The sequence below is a fragment of the Lycium ferocissimum genome, chromosome 1 (genome assembly GCF_029784015.1).
Source record: "Lycium ferocissimum isolate CSIRO_LF1 chromosome 1, AGI_CSIRO_Lferr_CH_V1, whole genome shotgun sequence".
NCBI lineage: Eukaryota > Viridiplantae > Streptophyta > Magnoliopsida > Solanales > Solanaceae > Lycium > Lycium ferocissimum.
In genome coordinates, this window is record NC_081342.1 from 13988577 (window position 1) to 14009511 (window position 20935).

The 20935-nt window shown below is 32.3% G+C and overlaps 1 protein-coding gene across 1 annotated transcript; it reads right to left on the reverse strand.

The window, feature by feature from the left end:
• Window positions 1–16230: 16230 nt before the first annotated feature.
• Window positions 16231–17699, reverse strand: LOC132068902 (EPIDERMAL PATTERNING FACTOR-like protein 9). Its single transcript, XM_059462606.1, has 3 exons — window positions 17434–17699; window positions 17252–17334; window positions 16231–16661 (listed from the first exon to the last, which is right to left on the reverse strand). The coding sequence occupies exons 1-3, from the start codon at window positions 17507–17509 to the stop codon at window positions 16479–16481; spliced, it is 342 nt and encodes a 113-aa protein (XP_059318589.1). The 5' UTR covers window positions 17510–17699; the 3' UTR covers window positions 16231–16478.
• Window positions 17700–20935: the final 3236 nt, after the last annotated feature.

A 20935-nucleotide genomic window follows, 5' to 3' on the forward strand; every position in this document is an offset into this window, starting at 1 on the left:
GGCGTAATTGTTTTTATTAGTTTACCTAGTGAGGACAATGGCAAAAGCTTGACTTTTGAGTAAACATGTCTCCAAGATAAGGATAAATAAATTCTATAGTCGCATACGGACTACGACATACTTCAAAAATCTATAATATTGTTTAAAGTCGATTCTGATGAAAAAAAAAAAGGATTATACAAATAGTGTAAAATAAATTATAAAGCCGATATCATAGGGATTTACATATAATAATATTATTAATAAATTGATTATGTATATATTTGCTACACCATTATCCGTGCATATGATATAAATTTATGAAGAAATACTTAGTCCTAGGTATAGTGGATACAGTAGCTAGGATGCATCAACTTTCCACCCATTACTGTTTTATCTCTAAAATAACTTTTGTTTTATTTGGATCATTCTTTCTTGTCTGGCCTTTACATATTCCTACCACAGAACTCAAATGTTGTCGTTTATAATCTTAATCAGCCAACTGTAACCAACAAATTAGAAACGTCATCGTAACTCAAATAATTGTGGAAACTTAGGACTTGAATTAAAAAAAATTAAATAAACTTTGGCGTATGATCACATATTCACATCAAAATCAAGCAATTAGGTGTTGGGACTTTCTTATTTAGAATAAATAATCTATCAAATCCATGTAGTACCTTTGTTACGAGATTTCAATCCTAGGATATGTTCGACAAGAGTATCTTTGCTTAGATACATCCAAAGATTTGATCTGAATTGTTGTGGATTATATTTAACCTAATAATAATAAGAAATCAAAGTTGAAGTAGCAAGATTTTGTCGTTTCACACTTAACTTCATTTGTTTAGATACAATATTTATTATGGAATAATTATTTATTTAATTTTAATAACATATTTATTATCATTGATTCATCTATGTGTCCATTTGTTAATATAGTAGATAGATGATTTAGTGTATAAAATTTTAACTTATTCACATGAGTTAAATCATCAGTTCTTATAAGTCATAAAGTTTAAGTTCACAACTTAAAACGAAAAGGCCAACATGCCATCGGAATGATTGTAGCACCAGATTAATTTAATTTATCTTGATTAAATGTCGGCCATGATTTTCATTTCTTGTGCAAGTACATTTTGTATGTATTGAACGAACCAAATAGAAATATGTATTTCTCTACTGAATATATAAACAAATTCTCTAGTCCATTAAATGTACCTATACTCTTAATCATGATATAGCTATTACGGACACGGTGTATTATTTGTTATTTTGATTAATCAAGAGGTGAAATTCTTCTGTGGGTGAATGAATAAGCCTGATAAGTTGAAGGAAGGCGATATATATTTGTGAAATAATAATTAATTGACGAAATTTATGTCTCAGTTTAGAAATTGATGATAGCCCTTTATGAAAGTTTACTAGTTAATATGTGTAAATTCGATCGACAGCATTTGCATCTAAGGACATGAAATAAGTTCAGCAGAAGTCCAAAGGTATTTTTTTAATTAATAAAATAAAGTTTTAATAATTTAATTTAATTGATTGGTATCTATAATTTTAACATCGAGAGTTAAATAAGGTTTTAATGGAAGAATTCAAAATTCTTGAAATTACAAAAAAATCAGCTGAATAATTCGTAATTTATCATGGTTAAAATAATTCAGTCAATAAAAAATTATTTTCATAATAGAAAGCCTCATTAATTAATTTTATATTCGCTATTGTGCCTCAGTTAAATTAGGACTTTCAAGTCCTTTCCTTGATGGAAAAGAGAGCAAAAAAATGTACCTTAAAACGTGTGGCTATACATATGGTGTTTTCTATTCGTGAATGTACTACTACTCCCTCAGTTTAAATTTAGGGAAAATAATACTCTATGGCATTTTGGGTAAAGTATTTACCCGAAATGGCCATAGTTTTTTTTTTTTTACATTTTGTAGCCTTCATCCCATTTTTTTTTAAAAAAATAATTACCCAAGATAGCCAACCCCTCCCCCCCCCCCATATCAAACTCCAAGATGCTATTTTTCCTTCCAAATCTCTTCCTAATGTTGGTGTTTTTTAAGGGTAAAGTGTGTATAAAACACATACATTATGTTACACTTTTAACACCGTATAACACCGCATGATACAATGTGTGTGTATAAACAACTCTTATAAGTTATTATACATTTTTATACAAGGTTTATACATTGTCTACAGTAGGTGTATAAAGTTGTGTATTGTTGTATAAAGTTGTACATTGTTGTATAATGCTGTATATACAAGTACAAATGCCATAATTTGTTGGGTCATAGGTTTGTAATTTAAAAATATGGCTACGCAAATGTAATTTTGTGTGCTAAATTGTACATTACTGAAATTCTCCCTAAAATTTATGTGAATCTATTTCCTTATTAGTACGTAATAAAGAATGACCCCTTTGGTTCATTTATGCAATGATTTATAGGCACACAAAATAGATGTGACTCATTTAACACCACAAATTTAAAAGTCTACTCTTCTTTCTTAAACTCTGTGCCCAGTCAAATAGATTCACATAAATTGGAACGGAGGGAGTTTTTTTTTGGAAGAAATACTTGCATACACAAGTAAGTGTGTACATGGACCGGTTTGGTTCGGATTTTTCACATACCAAACCAAACCAATTGCGTCGGATTTTTAAATTTATAAACCAAACTAATAAAATTCGGGTTTTCTCGGGTTATTCGATTTTTTCGAGTTTTTTTTTTTTTTTTTTTGAAAAAGTCTTCATACAAAACATATGACTTTTATTTCAAATATATCTTTAGTCCTAGTAAGATACAACTATATAACTAAGGTGTTTATTAAGAAAACTAGTTCATGAAAGCTCGTGCTGAGCCCGGGCCCAAGGTCAAGGTAAAGAGTACTCATAAAAGTTAATTAGAAAAAAATTAATTTGTGTTGCATTCTTTTCTGGAACAACTCCTTTACTATGGTTGCTTTTTTAATTATGTATTGTTAATTATTTAAGTTGGTCACATAATTAGTAGGCGTTTGGACATGCGATTTCATCTCATGAGATGAAATCCCAAATCGTCAAAAGCGTGATTTGAGATTTCAAATCACGATTTCAAAATTTTTAAATGTAAAACTTGACCCATAAGTTTATATTTTGTAAAAAAGGACCCATAAAATTTTTAAATGTAACAATGTTGGTTCGTCTTCTCGGTCATCTGATCGGGAAATGCATGTTCAGAGTGAAGGGATTGTTCGTACCATGTGGGAGGATTATATTAAAGAGTAGTTACATTATTATTCATGTTAAATTTTACTTTTTATTGAACTAAAGTTTCTTTCAATTGATGTTGTATGTTTTAAAAAAGCCTTCTAGTAGCGTATTGATTTTGTTATAAACTATGATTTGCTCATTTGGTAAGATTGTATAAAAATTGAAAAAGTCTTGATGGTTTTCACAACTTATGGGATTTTATGTTTGTAAGAAAAAATACAACTTAAGAAATCCAAATTGCATGTCCAAACATGATTTCATCTCATGATTTCAAATCATGTCCAAACGGCTCCTTAGATAACTTACTAAAAGAATTGTTTATGAGGAACCAAGTTTTGCAGGAAACAAGTATTAAAGAGGCACATATAACTTAATGTTTGTAAACTAACATAATTTGAAGTATGTAAATCAATTTCAAACTAACTATAATTGTATACTGAAAAGACATTTTAGCATTTTATGAATTTGTTAACATATAACTTTTAGTTTAAGATAAAAATAGATGTTTTGGTATATATTGATTGGCCGCTCGTAATCTCATCGGCTTATGCTAGTAAAATATGATGATTAAAGCCTAGGTCTAAATACATCTATACAAATTATATTTATTCTTTCATTGAGAGACTTACCGAACTTAACTATAAATAAAGATAAAATTAAAAATTAAAAAAAAAAATAACTCTTAACTTATTTTAATAGATGCATATTCTAATTAAATTTTAAAAAATTAAAAATATCAAATAATAAATCTTTTTCTTAATTTAAACTTTCTTTTCCTTTAAAAAAATGCATGCGAGGAAATGGTATTTCTTTTCGTTTTTCTTAGTCTTAGTGGAATATTATTTTGTAAAATTTACATCATAATAACCTTATGCTAGTTATCTCAAATAAGTGAGGATCGACTGAATTTAAATAATTTAATCATGTCTCAATGCGACAACATAGCTAATAATTTTGTAAAATTGTGTTAAGATAATACATAAATTTATATTTTCAAAATACAAATTAAATATCATTAATGAATAAGAGCATGAGAAATTTAATAGTACTTTTAAAATTTACCAATGCAAATACCATCTACAGAGTACTTTTTCAACAGTAAATGAGTTCTTTAAAATTATTGTATTTTCTTATCTTTGTCACAATTGTTTTTGTTAGATATGACATCATCATTTTAGACAACTTTTGAAGCATTTTAAAGTATTTCAATCTTGTTATAATTACCTACTTGAATGTGGCAATCTAAGTAATAAAGAAATAAAGTAGGGATCAAATTATGGGATAGAAAAAGTACACATATCCATATGCAAAAAGTTATTTGAGACCATGTATTACCAAAATATGTTTGGAAGTGTCTTGATTTATTGAAAATATAATTTGGTATATATGCAATAATTATCAAATACGAAGGCCAAATTGAAAGTGCAAACCATTTGGTTAGCAAGCTCCCCAACATGAAAGTTGAAAACTAACTAAGGCCTGCAAAACCCATTACATTGTCCACTTATTATATATAGTTATAACACAAAATGTGAGATGGGTGATGACATCGTATTAAAATATTCAACAAAAAAGATAATAAAATCGATTAAAATAAGTATTGCTAATTAATAAGCCATAAAGAAAATGAATTTAATCTAAATACTAAGTTATGCTAAAATAAGTACGGCTAATAAGTATCAATTACATGACAGAAAAAAATTAAGCTATGTATTTTTACGCTCTAAACTAATTATGCAAAACTAAAGAATGAATATCCAACATTTCTGTCATTTCTAGTGAATTGAATTTCTTTTGTTAGAATTGAATTTCTTTTGTTAGCATTAGTGTTGAGTTGGTTTTGATTTGGACTTTATTTGAGTTACTAACATCTATGGGATATAAAACTTATTGGCATTCAAAATTCCAAGCTCAAGCTTAGAATAATATTGTAAAAGACAAAAAACTATGAAAAAATTTAAGAAATATTTACAAATTACATTACAAAATAAATATTTTTATGTATAAAATATTTTAAAAATCGAATACACGTAATGTTGGGTCGGTTTGGTTCGGTTTGACTTTTTTTAGCTAAAACCAAACTAAACCAATTATGGTCGGGTTTTTTTTTTCGGTTTATCAGTTTGGTGAGGTACGGTTTGTCGGTTTGCTTTGTACACTCTTATACACAAGTATTAAAGTCCAAAAATTTCTTGGTCATGCAACAAAAGAAGGAGAACGTGAATGGCTTATTGTGTGGTTGTTGTCACGCTCCAAAAGATATTTTAAATTTATATTTGATTAAAATTTGTGATTATATTTTCTGAGTACATATAAGTTTGAAATTGACAGACTTAAGTTATCGACAAATCCTCAAACTTATCCGTGAAATCTATTTAGACCCCTCAATTGACACTCCTACCATCTGAATCTTCCCAAAAAAAAATTTATTATGCCATATAGACAAATCGAGCTGACATGTCACTATGCGTGTTGCCCAATTTTTTAAAGAGCGTGACAAGCATATAAAATGCTATTGATGTGGGTCCCAAATGACAATTGTAAACAAAAAGAAAAAAGAAAAAACAAAGACAAAGCAATTTCTCTCTCTCTCTCTCTCTCTCTCTCTCTCTCTCTCTCTCTCTCTCTCTCTCTCTCTCTCTCCCTTCATCTTCTCCACCACCGTCCATTACTCCATCAACCGCACCATGTCTCCTTCACCTCAAGTGGGGCATGACCATTGAATGTGGCTTGAAAATCTAGGAAAACAAGCTTTGTTTTCTCTTCTTTCAATATACTAGCTTTCACTAAAACGTAATATGAAAAGAGATTTCTTTGCTCAAAGAAACATATTGTCGGAATGTCACGACCCAACCAGAGGGCCATGACAGGCATCCGGAGCTAACCTACCGAGCACCTCTTAACATATCCTCATAATCACATCTAGGTGAGCCACATGGATAACTCATAATTACCATGCACCAAATAACACGAATTTCACCGGACGTAGGCGCCTTTATATAAAAATCATTAACTATGCCCATATATACACAAGCCGGCAAGGCTATCAAAATGATATACAAAATATGAGTCGACAAAGCTGAGGGATATCTAGCTATACACATCTATCTACGAGCCTCTACGAAGACTATGTAATATCATAAAGACGGGACAGGACTCCGCCATGCCCATATATATACACAAAAGAGTAGTACCAACTACTGCAACTCTGAATCAAATGGAGCTCTTCTAGGCATCTCGATGGTAGCCTCGGGTCGAGTCCGTCTCCTCGTCTACTCGCGTGGGCATGAACGCGGCGTCCACAAAACAAAAAGGACGTCAGTACGGATAATGTACCGAGTATGTAAGGCATAAGTAGTAACATGATGAAAACATGAAGGATAACATAAGATAGAAGGACCATTTGTAACTCTTGAGACGTTCATCATACTTAACCTTTCTCTAAAGAAAACCTTCCATACATATACATATAATGATACCATACTCGACCATGTAGGTTCGATGGCATCCATACCCGGCCATAATAAGGCTCGGTGTTGTCCGTACCCAACTGCAGTGGTGTGCGCGCAATAGATATCATACCCGACCATGCAAGCTCGGTGTCACAAAATAGCTATATATATCTACATATATGAATACACAAGTAAAAGCAACATCATCTTCATCATCACTATATCTTTCGTTAGAGGGTCAACTGTCATAAGACGAGATCAACGATGATAAACAACATCAACAAGATTATGAGAACTTTGAGAATCAGGAGCTTCTAGCGTTTCTAGGAATAGGACATTTCGAATATCTTAAATGGATTCACAATAAGGAAATCATGCCTTTAGAAAGAAGGGTTAGCCTTACATACCTTTACGTCTTCTTAACTACTTAATGTTCTCCTCCAAAGTCCGCAAAATCTACATTCAAGAGGATTCACACTAAGATTAAGTCTTAAAAACACTCTTAAGTTCAAAGTAGAGTAATTTGTGAGCTAGCGAAAATTGGGCAGCCTTTCCCCTATTTCATCTACTTCTACGAATTTCCAAAACAACTCCCAATCAACAATAACATCATCAATAATACCATAATCAGGAGACTTCATTCAAGCTATGCTCCATTCAATCCCTAAAACTTCTTTTCATAATCATCCCATAACAATAATTTCAACACAACTCTATATACACTTGCATACAACACTTCCTCGTCATAATTATTACCACTCATAACAAGATTATACTCACAACATGCCAAAAATTATAACTCAAGTTAATTTATGGCCCAAAATATCCTCAAACTCATATTTGAACTCTCTTTTCATTTTTCTCCTTCAACCAAATTGTATAACAACCAAACAACCTTAGCTACATGCAATAGATGTAAAAACTTATCTTAATCACGCAAGAACAAGCTTTGGATCAAATTATTCCACTAGAGTGAAACCTCCAACTTCAACACCAAAGGAATCCTTGAACTCTACAAACCCTAGTAAGCTTTCTAGAACTTGAATCTCTTGGTCCTCTTGGGTTTGACCTTGCTTAGCATATGAACTTGAGGAGAGGGTTTTGGAGAGCCTTAGGGTCTGAAATGGGGAAATAATGAATCCAAATAAGGAAAAACTAAATATAAAGACTCATTTAAAATCCCGCCGACAGACTTTGACGGACCGTCAAAAATTCTGCGGTCCGTCAAATGGACCGTCAAATTGCCCAACCAGCCAGACCTCTCTGTGACCATTTCACGGTGGAGGATCCACCATTTGACGGGCCGTCAAATACTTTGCGGTCCGTCAAATTGGGCGTCAAAATGCCCTTCCGCTAAACTTGCTCTCTTTGATTCGTTTGACTCTCAATCCTTATGGAACCTTCTTGGTACTTGTGTAAAACTTCATTAACCATCTAAGGGGCCCTATAGCTCCCCCCCCCCCCCCTCAAGGCATTACTAAACAATGTATAACTCAGATGATACTAAATGTTTCCAAAACATGGCTCAAATTCCAATTCCTTCGACGAACTTACTTCCACCGATTCATATGACTCCAAAACCTTAAGGTACGCACTTAAAGTTATCAAATTCCCTCCTTTACCTTATAAGAACTTCATGTCCACTTCAGGCTTGTGTTAGTCTACTCATGAAGCAAACGACACGAAGTTTTCAAGATGTAACACGGAACCTAATGGAGATTTCTTTTCTTTATTTCTGTATCTCTAGATTCAACGAATAAGGAAGAAAGAACAAGAAAAAAAATGGTATTGAATTGAAGAGCTTATGACATACCCATCAAATAAAACACTAACAAAGAAGATGAAATTACCAAAATACACAGGGAAGAAGGTCTAAAATTCGCACACAATTTTGGGTAAAACAACAGCATATGCAACAAGAATCATGGACAATTGGATTTTTATCTCCTTGAGATGCAATTTAAAATGAGATGTTAGAAATTTGTTACACATCAACTGGGAGTAACAATAATTTGAGCTGGGTTAATTTATTTAGGGTTTAAAGAAGGAAGAGAAAAAGATGGGTGGACAGTGATGGGGGAATTGGAGGAGAAGAAAGTAATTTGGGGGGAGGGGGGTCGTGGGCGGGTGTGGGGGTATGGAAATTAAGCTTTTCCTATTCTTTTTAAATTTTCACTCTTTTTTTTTTTTTTACTTTACTGCTGTGTATTTTTTTTTATTGGTTTGTTTGGTAGTTAGATGCATAATATAATTTTCTAACCTGTGTCTATATGTAACAGTAAACGTCTTTTGGAGGGTTAGGGTGGTAAGAGCCTTAGTTGAGGGTTTAAATGGATTTAACAGACAAGTTTGAGAGTCTGTAAATGACTTAAGCCAAATTGAAATTGCTTTAGCCGCTTATACGTTAATTCCATCAATTATTGTTAAATCCTACTTAAATATAAGTAGATAACGTAGGTTTTTCATCATTCATGGTATTCATAACTGCGTGCATTTTTTTCTTTTGCTGCTATTTCCTCGTGAGAAACAATCAGTACAGGAACCAAAAAATAAAAAAAAATAAAGTATTATTTTTTTCTTTTCTTTTGCTATTTCCTCGTGGGAAACAATCACTAACTCGAACATTATAAGAAAAAAAGTATAAAAGAGCTATTCATAGTGCATATTTTGATAGATTTGAAATGAGATTGGGCTTAATAGAACAAAGAAATGACGAGAGGTGATGGAGGAGGATGACTAGTGAGTAGTGACGAGGGACGGGCCAGAGAGGTGATGGAGGAGGATGACCAGTGACGAGGGACAGGCCAGCAGCAGATGTTCTAACAACAGGTCTTTTTTAGTTTTGCTGTTATACGGAAAAGGGCCAAATATATCCTTGTACTATCGGAAAAGGGCCGAATATATTTCTCGTTATATTTTGGGTTCAAATATATCCCTGCCGTTATACTATTAGTTCAAATATACCCCTGCCATTATACTATTGGTTCAAATATACCCTCCTCCATTAAAGTTGTCCAAAGTGAACATCCTCTTTGGACAGCCAATCCTACGTGGCACTAATATTTGATGAGGTGGATGCTACGTGGCATGTCACCTCATCACCCCTAACTCATTTTACCCTTCCCCTCTATTTTGTTCTTCCACAACTAAATTTAATTATCCTCCACCAACATTGGCACAACTAAAAATTGAGAATTTTGGCACTTACATAAAGGGAGAATTCTTTTGGCACAATGATGAGAACTGACATCTCAATGGAATTACCAAGTTATACCTTGTCCTGATCAATAAGATAGACTTGTATTTCTATTGCTATTTATGAGATAAGGTAGAAACAGTCACATTAATTTCCAAAAGAAAAAAGAAACACAAAATAAGGGGATCCTCTTTCACCTCTAACACATCTGTTAAAGCAAGTTAACGCCCAAACAAAAAAACAATGGAAAAACAAGGATCAAAGATAACTGATTCAATAACAGTGTACAACTGCTTATACCCAAAAGAACCATCCCATTAGCACTAAAAAAAAAAATATGCTCCTTAAAAGCTCAATCTGAATCAGAGGAATATTGATAGGGCTTCAGTGTTGTTACCATCTTAGATAGTATCTCCCAAATCTTAATTCTTGAAACATGGTCCTAAAATCATTCCATCTTCACATTCCAAATTTCTGCATTTCCCAGTTCTCCGTCTTTATGTAAGTGCCAAAATTCTCAATTCTTAGTTGTGCCAATGATGATGAAGGAGAAGTAAATTTTAGTTGTGGAAGAACAAAATAGAGGGGAGGGGTAAAATGGGTTACGGGTGGTGAGGTGGCATCTCACGTGGCATCTACCTCATCAAATATTAGTGTCACGTAGGATTGAATGTCCGATTTGGACAACTTTAACTGAGGATGGGTATATTTGAACCAATAATATAACAGCAGAGATATATTTGAACCCAAAGTATAACGAAGGGTATATTTGACCCTTTTCCGATAGTACAAGGTATACTTGGCCCTTTTCCGTTTTTCTTTTTTGAAAAATAAATCTCAAAAGCCACGTGGCCTTTTTTCATTCGTCATTGTGTGTGAAGTTCACTCACTATACTTTTTTTTACTGACTTATCATTTGTGTTTAATAGATATACATTAAGTGAAGTTGAGGTGTCTAATAGGTCCGGAACTTAGTTGAAGTGCTTAAATGAAAAATTGGGACAAGTTTAAGAGTTGTCTATGCATTTGGCCAAAAGAAAAAAAAAAAAAAAAGCCTCTGCTACAGTCTTGGCAATATAAATCTCACTTGGTAAAAGCTATATTAAATCCTGGGGAATATTTACTGTAAAGCAATGCATCAACTAGAAGAAAAAAAAAATGAAGATTTTTTTTTAATTCAAGCATAGTAGTCTCTAAAATCTGACAAGCCCATCATGACAAAAATCTGACAAGCCCATCATGACAAGTCTTAAAGTAGTGGGTTTTGTAGGAATTTAAAATTTATTTGGTTTAAATTTATTAATTAATTAACTTGAATAATATTAAATTCAAGATATATTAATCTTAATAAATATTAGTATATATTAATATAATTGAATTAAATATTTAATTCTAATAAATAAAAATTTAATTAAGAGTCCAATTTTATTTGGCTAGTCCATTGATTTAGACTTTAAATGATGAGCTCACTACGTTAAGCTGAAGTTGTCGTTTTCTCCTTGAGGCCAGATTGGTGCCAGGTGTTAAATGTGTGGAGCACCGAGTCAATGAAAGTGACAATAGGATCATACCACATATTAATGACGATACGTATCCAAATCAAATCGAAGCGAACAAATGTGTAACGTGTACAAGTGACATATTTCTATCTATATTCAAGTACGGTCTTATCACTACTTCAATCTGGTCGGTCGGTTATTCAAGTCATCCAATCAATTCAAAGGAAAAGAGTTTGTCTTCACCACAGCTCTACTCCCCAACTACTACAAAAATAGGGATCCTTATAAAACAGCAGAAAGACATCAGAGTTCCTAAAAAGAAGCCACAAAGATACTGTAGATTAAAGCCGTAAATTTCTCTATAAGCTATATAATTATTTAAGTACTCAGATAAATCAAGTTTAGGTTCAAGCTCAAGAATGCAGAATAAATGAAGATTCAACATTCATGGGCAAGGTCGCAAGTTCCACATACTCTATGACGTGCTTTTTATGTAAGTTCGAGATACTCTATGACGTGCTTTTTATGTATCAGCTGAAAGATCATCAATCATGCCAGCTACAGAATGCAAGAAACTTTATGACGTGCTTTAGGCGCATTTGAAACCATAGCGAATCACTTTTAATTCGGGCAAGCCTTTTAATTTAATAATAGCAACCAACATACAATTAGTTATTATTAACCTACATACAATTATTGTTAATACAATATAGGTACAAGTTCATGTATTCTAGCTTTTTGATACAATTATTAATCTAGGTTTTGGAGGAAAATAAAGCAATGATAAATTTTAGGAAAAATTACGCGATGTGGCAGACATATAGATTGTTTTACTATATACAATTACAGTTTCAAAAAATTACGAAACGTAGCTACATTTTGGGGTTTGTAGCAAATACACAATACACAAACATAACTGTATGTGTTGATACGGCTCTTTCGCGCGATTTTAGCTGGTATATTAGTTCTTTGATATAGCTGATACTCGTAATTTCAGTTGATCGATCAAGCGCAACTGTATGCGCCGATACAGCTAATATGTGTGATTATGCGCTGATACATCTCTAAACTATAGCTACTGTATGTTTAACTGTAACTACATGTCCTAAATACGCAAATCATAGCTATATTTCGTAATTACGCTCTAAACTATAGCTATTTATGAAATTTTTTCTAAATTTTATGACTTTAATCCCAATGGGCAAGCTGGTGGCAAGTTCCAAACCCAAATTAAGGAGACGAAGCCCGCGAAGGTCTTGGGTGACTTTTCGGTTTCCTTCTCTCTTTTAAAAAAAACGTTTTTTCATGACAAGACATTTACATCGCTTTATTGAGCTTTCTATGCATGTAAGCCAAACAATGCCATCATTTTAACATGCAATGGTGCAACAGGTACCTGTATAAAGGAGTGACTCATCTTTTCACTCACTTTGACTAAATCATGGATACTTGTTAGTTACCATCAACACAAAGATTAGACAACTTTCTTCACTAAAATTTCAGCAAATGATTAAAAAAAAATACAAAATGTTATTTGTATCCTCTGATTAAACTAGATCTTGCCGAGATTACGTTATTTCGCTTCATAAACCACTAAAGCACGCCCTAGCTTGTGTGCCTTCGAAGATGTTACTATCTCAGATATATCCATGCCTTAATTAATGAGCTAGCTAGGGGATAATTCCACTATACATTGGTGTGCTTGTTTACATTTTTGGGTAAATGCTTTTCATAATCCAGAGAGACTAGTCTTTATCCTAAACCAATTGGTGAGTTTCATATGCATCCCACCTTGCAGGCAGCAGCTGTTAGAGGAGATGATATGAAGTATCATTCAAATGGTGAATTTTGGATGGCTAGGCTTGACCATACTCTTATGGATATTTTGAGGAATAAAAAGGAATCTAGCAATAATGTCTATTCTGTGTTGACACGATTGAAAGACACATCATTAATTGAAAGTTGGACATGTTCTACTGCATCCAAACTCATGCCGTGCAAAATGGTTTTTCTTTTTGTGATGATTAATTTAAACGTTAATTGGTATTTAAATGTTGGACATGTTCTACTGCACCCAAACTCATGCCATGCAAAATGGTTTTTCTTTTTGTGATGATTAATTTAGACGTTAGTGTGTATTTAAAATTTACTCACCCGACTAATTCGGATAATGACACCGCATAGGTTCAGTGGTGGATCCACGATTTTCATTTAGGGGGGTCGAAAAAAACAACAAAAGTTAAATATAAAAAAATAATGTTGTTGATGGGAATCCATCAGGGAATATTGAGACAATTTTGAACTTTGCAGACCTTGAACTAACCTTTTACATTTGTTTAGGGTATTCAAAAGTTAATAAATGTACATAAACACTGAACATCTACCCTATATAAATGCTTTAACTTTTTGCGTGCGCGTAGGTTCATTATTAAGTAGTAAAGTGCTCTATATCAAATATTCTCTATTGATCATTCAGACCTGAGACCTCTGATTGAGAGTTAAGAAATTTACCTAGGAGTGTCAAAACGAACGGGTTGGGCTAATTTTGATAGGGTCAAAATAAATTGAGTTAATAAATAGATGGATCATTGATTATTTGACCACAGATGGGTTAAGTTAAGATGGGCTAAACAATCTATTAATGTTAACCCACCCAACTCTTACACAGTTTTAATTTCTTTGTTTGTTTTGTTATAATTTATTTAATTAACTAAATAAAATTTGTTTTTCTTAATTATGGCTATATATAACATATTATATAAGAAACAAAGTATTTTCAATATATTTTGACAAGATTAATTTCTCATGGATCAATTTGGGCTACATACCTATCCAAAAGTCATTAACCTGTCCAAGTCTGAACAGGATGGACGGATCATATTTTCATGAACTAATTTTACCACCCCTATTATTATCCATCCCACTAAACTGCTCTTAGTGATACATGCAAAATGCATGTGATTGTACCAAATTGGCTTTGCTTCTTTGTGTTGTACTACTATAAGTGGTCGTTTGGTACGCGGACAAAGTTATCTTTGGGATTATAGTCCTGGGATTATAATTCTGGGACTAAATAATCTCTGGATTATTTTGTACTTGTTATTTGTTTGGTTCATTGGATTAAAGGTGGGATATACCATGTATATATAATCCAAAGCATGTTCTTGGTATTAGTTATACCACCTATGAAATGGGATAATATTATCCAAGATTGGGATATAGTTTTATACCAGGACTAATTAGTAACTCAAACCAGACATGGTCCAAAAATTTAATACCGATATATCCTGCCTTATACCATCTACCAAACGACCCCTTATAGCTACTAGAATTCTTGGAAATCAGTTTAACCACATTATTTTCCTCTCAAATTGGCCTTGACAATTCACAATTGGTTACATGTATCTTCTACCATGAACATCACTAGTTTACGCTCTGACCCGAGTAACATAGGGCACATGGAATCCCGTGTGAATCAGCAAGGATCACTTTACTCAGCTAAATATTCCTAGGTGACCGATAGCGAAATAGTACCATGAGAAAAGGGTGAAAAGAACCCCAATCGGGGAGTGACATGCTTACAAATATTGCTCCATGTGATCTAATCGAATTAGCCAGATTCGATTTCTTAATTGGGACCACTTCCATGTGCCACTTGCAGTTCTTTCTTTTCTTTGCTTCTTCTAAACCTTTGGTTCCCTTATCCCCACTTGTTGCAAAACACCCAAACCCCTTTGGTACATCACACTCATGTTATTTTTAAGGTTCATATTATAATTTTGTTAGCTTCTACTTGGTTGTTCCTTTTCTCCCATGCCCAAAATAAACATTCAATACTCCATCCGTCCACTTTTACTTTTACTTTACTGTACTAAAAATAGATGTTCATCTTTACTTGTCTAGTTTAGAAAATTAAAATATAATTTATCATTTTATATCTATTTTAAACCTTATTATTAAGTACTCCAATTCATTTCTCAATGTTGATGACTTATAATAATTAAGGGTGATAAAGTAAAATTACTATTCTATTTATTGTTTCTTAAGGGGTATGTCAAGTCAAACATGGATAAATAAACATGAAGGAGGGAGTACAGGATTTTGCAACAATTTGACTCAATTAGGTAATCAGAGCCGAAGTTAAAATGTTCAAATTTTAAATTTATAAATTCTGAAATCTACAAAAAAACAGCTTACTAAGGTCTTTATAAATTATTCATGCATATTAAGTAGATTGTTCCATATAAGGTCCTGGTCAAAACTATTGGATTTGCCGAGTCCATAGATAGGCTTGTACTTCGCCCGCTTAGATAGGCCTCTTTAATTTCACATTTCTTCTATTTTTAAATTTAATTATGGAGAACTAGCAGAAAGAATGAAAGAGTAATATCAAATCATTGCTCATTACTTTGGAAGATATTTTTTATACTAGTGCAACTCAAATTTTATACTGCACTTTTTGTATCACTTGCTTCAGCATTTCTGAGCACAAAGGTATATCTGCAATCTGCATATATATGTGGCGCAGTAACAAATAGTATATAATTAAAACAAAACACTGCGATGGTCTCCACGGATGTTCAGTTGTTCACGCTACAGTGATTTTAGTGCTTTGAATGTCAAAATAAAGAAATTTGATCAAGCGCGGGTAAATGATGGGAGTAACTATGACTCTCTTAAGAGAGTCAGATGCCTCGTCATCTAATTAGAGACACACATGAATAGATTACCGATATTCACACTGTCCCTATCTACTATTCAACGAAACCGCAATCAAGGAAACAGGCGAAAAGAAGATCTTGTTGAACTTGACTGTAGTACAAATATAGAAGTGGAAAAAGAACATGCAAAAATCTCTTTTCCATTTGAAGGAAAAAGGCATAATTCAGATAAAAAACTTTGATACAACCAAATTCAACCAACCAGAATTACACTATAGAAGACAAAAGACTCAATATAAATCAAAATTCAAGCAACCCACCCTCAAAAAGAACAATATTGAAACTCTCACAAGACCAGAAATGGCAAAAATGATGAAAATTTCATAGTACCCTTCTTTTTGGAAGGCTGCTAGCTATGTTCTAACGATAGAACTAGCGGTGACAAACACACTTGTAATGGTAAGGGCTATTCATTGGGTCATTCCCCTCAACTGGAACTTGTTCTGCTCTGCATTTGTACTTGCATCCTCTGCATTCATTGTAAGTGCAAGTTGGAGCCACTGATCCTATCATCAACCTTCTTGAATTCTTTTTCACCCATCCTTTTCCACCACCCTTTTTCCACCAAAAATACAATTAAATTCACAATTGAAGCAAAAAGAAATAATTCATTCATAAATTCAATAAATTTATACTATTTCTCTCTAGTACTTCTCTATGCTGTATGAAATAACTAGCAATACCCCCATTTATAATAATATGAAATCTATTTTAACTAAAAACCGGAAAGTTTATTGGGATTCTTCAATTTTTTCCCTTCAGCCAAACTTATTTATCTGCGCTAGCCCAAATATACAAAACTTATACACTGATTAATGTATATTATGTATATGTATGTATATTATATATATAGTATATGTATATTTATACTTAAATATACAAAACTATTACCTTTGCTGTATATGTATATTTATACTAAATATACAAAACTATTACATTTGCTAGCTATTTTGTAAGCTAAATCACCCAAAGGCATTAGACTGTGATTATCCCACCTCCAACTTCGAGTTATTCTTCCAATGAAGAAGCAAAACAAAAGAAGGAAATGAAGAAAGAAATGCTTTTTTTGCACCAAGAATACAATTGAATTCACAAATTGAAGAAAGAATGGAAGGAAGGACCAAAAGAATATGTATTTTTCCTACCTCATAGTGTAAAGTACCCTGGGGTACTTGAAACGTTTGATAGGCCCTTTGAGAATGAGGAATTATGGCTTGAATTCTTGACCCTGTGGCAATGAAATGAGATACAAATGAAAAGTTCAGAGTTTTATAATAGCCAAGTATTTGAATGAGAAAAAAAGAAATAATGCAAATGGTGAATTGACCTTGTAAGAGTGCAAGTGAAGTAAGTAAAATGAAGAGCAAGTAATGGACGAGTAAGAGGAGTCTAATTTTGGCCATTGGGGATAAGTTATGTTTTGTGAGGCCAAACAAAATGGCAGTCAAAATAGTATTGAAAAGATATGATAGGAAGAAAAAGGGGAAGCTAAGGATGATGGAAAGATTGTGGCTGAATTATGAGTGTAAGAGATAGACTGCCTACTTATTCAGTACTGTCTTAAGAGTGAAGAGCATAACCAATTCATGAGGTCCCCAACTGACAAAATTCCCAACTCAAATTACAAAATTACTAGTTGTACAAAATAAGGGGAGGTATATTCATGCTTTGCAAATACTATAATAATATAATGGGAAATTTAAAATGCTCGTCGATGCAAATGAGAAAATATTTACAATCTGGCCTCTCTATAACAACATTTCACTATAAAAGTCAAGTTTTCATTGAAACTGAATTTCATGTTATTTTATACATATTCCTTATAACAATATTTCACTATAGCAGACAAAAAATATCAACACAAACAATGTCATTATAAAGAGGTTTGACCTTATAATATTTGAATTAATTAGTTGAATACATTTGAAAGATTTTTGTACGTTCAATATCGATAAAGGTTTGACAAGTCAACTTTTTAATTAAGTTTCGAATGTGTGAAGCTACATATTAAGGAATTGAATTTTAATTACGTGCGGAAGCATATCAATTAGTTGAACTATTGATAAAGAGATTATTTTTACTATATTAGAAGAGTGGGTTCGATCGCCGTCCACCCACTCTTCTAGAATAGTAAATTAAAAAAAATAAAAAATTAGGAGACAATTGCAAAAAAAAATAAAAAAAAATAAGGTGGGGTCCACGTGAAGAAGTAGGAGACAATTGCACCAAAAAAAATAGAACATTTAAATAATGATAATAAGTTCAGAAAATGGTAAAGGTACGCTAAGAGAAAATTTAAAGAAGAAAAATTCAGGAAAAAAGAAATAAAGATTTAAATTGATCTATAACAAGAATTATAAAAAAAAAAAATTAAGATGGGGCTCACTCTTCTATAAATAGTAGAAATAAGAAAAATTAAGGTGGAGCCCACTCTTCTATAACAGTAGAAATAAAAAAAAAATTAAGGTGGAATCCACGTAAAGAAGTAGGACACAATTGCAAAAAAAAAAAAGACATTTAAATAATGATAATAAGTTCAGAAAATGGCAAAGGTACGCTTAGAGAAAATTTAAAGAAGAGAAATTCAGGAAAAAAAATAACGATTTAAATTGAACACAAAAATCGTTAAAGAAGTCATAAAACCAAAAGATTTAAAACTTGTACCTTTGGGTATAAGTTTAGACACATACGTCTCACACGAATAGTGAGGAATAACATCAAGAAAACGAAATATAAACGGTACAAGAAACGTATACACATATTTTCTTAAAATGATGAAGTTGGTCTATACTTAAAACTTTAAGACTACAACAGATGCTGACACATGAAAGCATTTTTCAGTGTTGTTGAGTAAAAAGAGATGATGGCATGAAACTCGGTAGGAGAATGTGTATTTCAAATCTTTCAATTGGAGAACCAAACCAGGAAAGTCATATATGGGAGAAGAGGACTAAGTAAAATAATTTATTGATATTTTGAATTAATTGAATTATATTACTTTCTATCATAAAAATTTCATAATTATATTACTAAAAGGTACTCTCTCTCTATCCTAATTTATGCGACATAATTTGACTAGTGCACGAAATTTAAAAAAAGAAAACATCTTTGAAACTTGTGTGATCTAAAACAAGTCATGCGATATTTGTGTGGATTTAAATCATTTCATTAAAGATAAAATGGGAAGTTTCAAGTTAAATGATTTCTAAATATAAAAATATATCATTCTTTTTTAGACAGACTAAAAAAAATGTATTACTATTTTTTGTGTTGGCTTCCGTGCTAGCACGGACTTTCATCATCTAGTATGTGTATAAGTCACTGATATTGGTGAATAGTAACATTATCCAGAAAATTCTGCCTATAATCATATAAGAATTATTTCATCGACTTCATTGTCTCGGATATCTATTCGTATCATAATACATAATTGTCGCAACTTCAACTTACATCGATTAAGCTACTCTTTTTCCAAGTCCACCTTCACGGGTTCCCTCTCCCTCACAATTTTGTTTTACTATAAATCACAGATGAAAGAAATATCCTATCTTATTGTTGGACTTTTAAGTTTAACTAATTAGATTCTTTAAAAATAAAAAAGGAAACGACTTTTTGCTTGGTGTATCTCAAAAATGTCCTGGCAGAGATTTTCACAAAGAGAATTCAAATTATAAAATAGTTAATAGGACTCAACATCTATAATATATAAATAAAAAGTAATTTTGACATAATATATATAGCGTAATTTTTCGATGAAACCCCCTTCCGCTCATGCAGGGGTGGAGCCAGGTGTGCACCCCCTTAGGTTACACTGTATATATAAGGTTAAACATACTTTTATATATATAGTAGACAGGGGCAGATCTACGTGGAAGAGTGGGGATGCCATGGCACCCGGACACCTCGGTTGAAATTTTATATATATAAGAAATCGGATATGTATGTGTTTTGCCGGCCAGAATAACAAATAATTAAAAAGTGCCATTGGCAAGGGCATGACAAGCCACCCAGATGACGGGAGTTCGAACCTGCGTGCAGCACTTTTTTTGTTCTTCTGCTTGCACGCTTCAGCTCTATTATTTTTCATTTTTTTAAAATTCTTTTTTACTTGCTATTCTTTATTAGTCCAAATTGACCCTTTTTTGCTTTAATTAATTCTTGTCTTTTTTTACTTCCTCTTTCTTTTAAGTATTAATCTCTTGATATGTGTATCCCAGAATACTAAATATTAGTAAAACGTAACATAAATATTACTCACTTTGTCTCAAAAAGATCGTCTTACTTTCGTTATTAGTTTGTCCAAAAAAGATTGACACATTTCTATAGTTAGAAATAATTTAACTTTATGAGATAATTTACAAGCACAAATATGTAAGACTTGTTTTGGATCATTACATATTTAAAAAAAAAAGCCTTTCCTTTATTTTTAAATCGCTACAGCTAAGTCAAACTACATAATCTTTTAATTTGAGGGAAAGAACAAATAGTAAATTCTTTAAAAGTGATGAATATTATTATGTTGGAGTTTTATAAATTTAAAGGCTATTTTGATCATTCACCGACGTTCGCGCTAAGTGAAGATGAGTGTGTTGAAGTTATAATTCTTGATTCTTTCTCAACCATATATATGCAAGAACATACCAGGGCAACAAAGTATGAATATTGAGGTAACAGTACAAGGTGGTTTGTACAAGTTCGGACTTTTAATGTGGAAAATCTTTTTCTTTCTCAAAAGTTTTAGAGAATAAGCCCTCTTATGTTCCCACCAAAAAAAAAATATGGACCGCCGTATCTTTAATCCTTTAATATCTAAAACCGTAGCATTAAAA